General features: G+C 38.6%; 2 protein-coding genes across 2 annotated transcripts in view; one reads left to right on the top strand and one right to left on the bottom strand.

The window, feature by feature from the left end:
• LOC128251110 (zinc finger protein 62-like) overlaps positions 1-5,602 on the top strand; it is a 23,396-nt gene that overhangs the window by 7,318 nt on the left and 10,476 nt on the right. The window contains exon 3 of the mRNA XM_052977499.1: positions 1,733-1,908. Within this exon, the coding sequence (XP_052833459.1) occupies positions 1,733-1,908 (176 nt within the window). The remainder of the gene's footprint in view (positions 1-1,732; positions 1,909-5,602) is intronic.
• The window catches only part of LOC106868513 (zinc finger protein 271), a 3,274-nt gene continuing 1,031 nt past the window's right edge, over positions 3,360-5,602 (bottom strand). Inside the window, exon 2 of the mRNA XM_014913819.2 lies at positions 3,360-5,088. Coding sequence (XP_014769305.2) covers positions 3,675-4,913 — 1,239 coding nt within the window. The 5' untranslated portion in view covers positions 4,914-5,088 and the 3' untranslated portion in view covers positions 3,360-3,674. The remainder of the gene's footprint in view (positions 5,089-5,602) is intronic.

The raw sequence follows: 5,602 nt of genomic DNA, 5'->3' as shown, positions 1-5,602 counted from the left end.
ACCCGCACAAGAACCAGTCCAGGGGCACTGGCAACGATCTTACTTGGCTTGCCGGGTCTTCTCACGCACAGCACATTTCCAAAGGTCTCGGTCAGTAGTCATCGCCTCGGTGAGGCCCAATGTACAAAAGTCTTGCCTCACCACCTCAGCCCAGGTCTTCCTGGGCCTACCTCTTCCACGGGTTCCCTCAACTGTTAGGGTGTGGCACTTTTTCACGCAGCTATCCTGCTCCATTCTCACCACATGTCCATACCAGCGCAATCGTCTCTCTTGCACGCCACAACTGATGCTTCTAATGTTCAGCTTTTCTCTCAAGATACTTACACTCTGACGGGTATTCACATTGACATTGAAACACACCATTTCTTCTGATTTGTATTAAATACACTGAACTCTCATTCACTCACCCAGATCATCATCATCATCATCATCATCATTTAACGTCCGCTTTCCATGCTAGCATGGGTTGGACGATTTGACTGAGGACTGGTGAAACCGGATGGCAACACCAGGCTCCAGTCTGATTTGGCAGAGTTTCTACAGCTGGATGCCCTTCCTAACGCCAACCACTCAGAGTGTAGTGGGTGCTTTTACGTGTCACCCCCACAAAGGCCAGTCAGGTGGTACTGGCAACAGCCACGCTCAAAATGGTGTATTTTATGTGCCACCTGCACAAGAGCCAGTCCAGGGGCACTGGCAACGATCTCGCTCGAAAATCCTACGAAGGCCAGTCAGGCGGTACTGGCAACGGCCACGCTCAAAATGGTATATCCATATATTTTTATTTCCAAACATCACGGCACATGCACCACTAAATCAGCGGTAACTAATGGACAGACTATAATACTACTCTCGTCCTCATCAGTGTCTAACGTCTGCCTACCATGCTGGCATGGGTGGGATGGTGTGACAAAGAGCCGGCCAGGTAGAAGCCTGCACAAGACTTCTGTAACTAGGGTGGTGAGATCAAGGATAGTTGACTTCTTGGAGAGCTACAATCTTTTAAATTCCAACCAGCATGACTTTTGCTGCAGCTGGGACTGTGTAACATAGCTCTTACATTAAACCAATGAGGTCATATATATTGAATGCAGCAAAACATTCGACAGAATTGACCACAATATCCTACAGTCAAAATCGTCAAATATTGGAATCTGTGGAAAATTACAACACTGGATTGATTATTTCCTGGAGAAGAGAACATGTGAGTGGTGGAATCCACTCCAGCCCAGCAAAAGTCACCAGTAGTGTCCCTCAGGGGGCTCTCTTGGGTCTGCTTTCTTTGTAGTCTATATAAACATTTCAAGTGTTATCAAATTCAGCAAATTAAAAATATTCTCGGATGACTCCAAGCTCCAGAAAATTATCAACAGAGAAGACTGAACTGGTCTTCAGTCTGATCTACAAGCTGTAAGTCAATGGGCACACAAGGACAAAATGCGATTGAATGAAGGAAAATTTGAACTGATGCATATTGGAATAAAGACTATGCTAAAACAAGCCTATTGTCTTCCTCCAGGGGAACCACTCAAAGCATCTAATAATATCAGAGACCTAGCAGTCATTTTTGATAACAACCTCAGCTGGAAGGCCCACATCAATAATAAAGACAATATAGCTCATAAGATGAGCTCCTGGGTCCTAAGAACCTTCCGGTCCAACCAGGATACTGCTTCCCCCCTGTAGTCTCCTCACATGGAACAAAATATTTTGAGAATTAAATCACTCCCAGAAGGCATTAACTAAAAGAATTAAGGGTATGACTGATCTTGATAATTGGGACCACCTTAAAGAATCGACAGTCTATTCCTTCCAGTGTCGCCATGATACAGCATTTGCACAAAGTGGAGAATATACCATCAGCATTGTTCCAAACGATCTTAGAATGAGATTCAGAATTCATCCAAGGTGAGGACCACGTACTGCATGTCCCGTATACAATTTCTTTCACTCAACAGGTCCAGCCCTCTTTAACATTGTCCCAAAAGAAATCAAAGCGGTAAAAAGATCCTGTCCCCTTTAAACAGAATCTGGACAAATTTCTTCAAGGGGTACCAGATATTCAACTACAAAGTTAAAGGAACAGGCAAGAACATTTGATAACATTAACAGCAAGACTTTGGAATTTGTTAATAAATGTAACAAGATTTCAGAGATGAATATGAATGAAAATCAAGCATTGGAAATTGATGCTTTGGAAACAGTGTTGCCAGTTAAGAGACTGAGGAAGATGAAAAGAATGACAGATGAGACTGTTAATGAGAAGTTCCTCAATTTCTCTAGTTGATTTCGGACTAAATATGGATCGCATTGTCAAGTAACCCGAAAGAAAATATTTACAACAAAAAACAATTCTATATTTGAGAGATGAGGAATTATGTACATTATTTACATTTGATGGATATTTGCCCTCATCTTGTTTGTTGTTAACACGTTTTGGCTGATGTACTCTCCAGCCATCTGATATTATTCAAGTCAGTTCCTGGAATCGAACCTAGAACCTTGGGGGTTAGTAGCCCATGCTCTGAACCACTACGCCATATGCCCATTGGCAATTATGGAGTGCATTTTTGAACTTCTAATCTATTTTCCTAGCCTTCCTTAATACTGGTTCCCATATGTTACTCATATCTGCAACTAAATCTGCTTAGAAGGTAATTATGTCCAGCATATGTGCTGCTACTTTTAGTTCTCATATTTTCCTGTGGTGCCCTCTATTATTTTAACTTCATCCCACAGGGGGAGGTGGTCCCCATCTCTCCATAGATGATCAGATATACCCAATTTATCAATATATCCTCATGTCACAGCTTTGCGATGTCCCTCCACACTTATTTTGAGAGGCAACCGTGTTTCGCTTTTGTATCACCTACCACAGCCACATGGGATGGAGTACATCACAGTCTTTGGTGATATTCTCTTCTATTGGTGGATTTACTTGAAGAAGATATTTGAGAAGTGTTGTATTACTCTTGAATACTGTCCTGATGTCATACGGACTGCATGCTTTTGTATCTCTTCGGACAGACCTTTCACATAGGGTAGACAGACTGTGGTCATTTTATGGGTTTCATCCCCTTTTCTCTCCATAATTGGAGTGGATAGTATGTTCTGGGGGTTGTTGTTGCTTAATAGATTGTTGCTTAATAGATTGTAGTCATCGGACTACAGTTTACCAAGGTACAACAGGTATACAGTCCATTTTTTGTTCTATATTGCATTGTTATACCTTCCTAAACTTTTTATTCTTTACAAATAATACTGTGTATAATTTTAGCAATGTGTTGCATGTATGCATGCGTACATACATGCATGGCACTGCAAGACCTTAAAATTCAAATGATGGAGAACAAAGCAAGTTGCCCTTTTTCAGAACCTTGTAGGTGTCTGATTATGATTTATTCTAAATTAAAAAGACAAAGGTTACCCACATACATACATACATACACATCTCCAATGCTTAGCTGCAATAGGTGTTTGAATGCAGGAGGGGAATATATCAAATAAAATTATAATTAACAGATCCTCCTGTATTTTCTTTTCCTATCAAAGAATACATTAGCAAAAGAGAATGATTTACCACAAATGTCAGTGAAATGGCTTCTCTCCTGTATGAATACATTTATGTACTGTTAAACAGCTATTCCCTTTGTTTAAATGCATTTGTGCACAGTTCAGCCAGTTACCTGAGAGAACGAGTTACCTGTATGAACACGTTTGTGCTTAGTGAAGTTACTATTTGTAGAAAATGATTTCCCACAGGTATCACACTGAAATGACTTCTTCTTTGTATGAAGACGCTTGTGTCTAGTTAAGGCACTGCCATTAGAGAATGATTTATCACAGATATCACAGCAATATGGTTTCTCTCCTGTATGAATGCGTTTGTGTTTGGTCAAAGTACTTCCAACAGAGAATGATTTACCACAGATATCACAACGAAAGGGTTTCTCTCCTGTATGAACACGTTTATGAATATTTAAACTGGTGCTTTCAATGAACAATTTACCACAGATAACACATCGAAAAGGTCTCTCTCCTGAATGAATACGTCTGTGTATGATTAAGCTATTGCGTGCTGAGAATGATTTATCACAGATATCACAGTGATATGGTGTTTCTCCTGTATGAAGTCGTTTGTGTACAGTTAAGTTACCTACCTGAGAGAATGACTTACCACAGACATCACAGTGAAATGGCTTCTCTCCCGTATGAATGCGTTTATGATCATTTAAATTGGAAATTTGAATGAATGATTCACCACAGATAACACATCGAAATAGTCTCTTTCTCTTATGAAGACGTTTGTGTGTGTTTAAGTTACTGCCTGAAGAGAATGATTTATCACAGATATCACAGTGATATGGTTTCTCTTTTGTATGAAATAATTGGTGTATATTTAGGCCACTTCCAGAAGAAAAGGTTTTACCACAGACGTCACAGGAAAAAGTTTTCTCCCCTGTATGAATACGTTTGTGTTTAATTAAGTCATTATTTGCAGAGAATGATTTATCACAGATATCACAGTGATACGGTTTCTCTCCTGTGTGAATTCGTTTGTGTACAGTTAAGTTACCTACCTGAGAGAATGATTTATCACAGGTATCACAGTGATATGGTTTTTCTCCTGTGTGAAGTCGTTTGTGTACAGTTAAGTTACCTACCCTAGGGAATGATTTACCACAGACATCACAGTGAAATGGCTTCTCTCCTCTATGAATGCGTTTATGGTTATTCAAATCGCAACTTTGAAGAAATGCTTTACCACAGATAACACATCGAAATGGCTTCTCACCCTTATGAAGACGTTTATGCGTGTCTAAGTTATTGCTTGATGGGAATGATTTATCACAAATATCACAGTGATATGGCTTCATTTCATTACAAAATAATCTTGTAGACATTCCAAACATTTTCAGAAGAGAAAAGTTGCTATCAATGTCATTTCAAAAGAAATATTTCACTGGAATTTCCGAGAGTTATGAAATCTGTTCTACACAATATTTTCTGTGGGTCTTTGAAAGGTGATGAATATTGAAGATGTTATCTGATGCAAACAATGCTTTGATGCCAATGTCATGTGATATTCTGCGAAATAAAAGAGAGAAACAATAATGTAAGATTATAGAAGACATATTAAAAACAGAGACAAAACAGTGGGTTATTTCCAACTCCACCAATGTCATTAAGTAAGCTCATGCCATCAGCACCAACATCACCAGTATGTTGGTTCTGGAATACCAACAGGATTATGGAGATTGTACCTTTCAAAATATGTTATATGAGTGTGTGTGTGTGTGTGTGTGTGTGTGTATATATATATATATATATATATATATGCAAGTAAAAATAAATACAAAAAAAGGGGGTTTGTATGATTGTGTATACAGGAATATATTATTTTGTTTAAAAGAGTTCCAACACTGTCTGTTTTTTTATGTTTTATTTATATTCCTGCAAAACCAATGTGGGATATAGAATATGGAATATACAATATATAATATAAAATAAAAATGGATGGTACAATGAAATAAAGTATTGAATGTCTTATTGAATATATGGAATATGTCTTATTGAATAGATGAAATATAGTGTTCAATAT

Source organism: Octopus bimaculoides, chromosome 28, assembly GCF_001194135.2.
Source record: "Octopus bimaculoides isolate UCB-OBI-ISO-001 chromosome 28, ASM119413v2, whole genome shotgun sequence".
Classification (NCBI taxonomy): Eukaryota; Metazoa; Mollusca; class Cephalopoda; order Octopoda; family Octopodidae; genus Octopus; species Octopus bimaculoides.
Note: the sequence above shows the minus strand (reverse complement) of the source record. Positions and strands in the feature narration are given on the sequence as shown.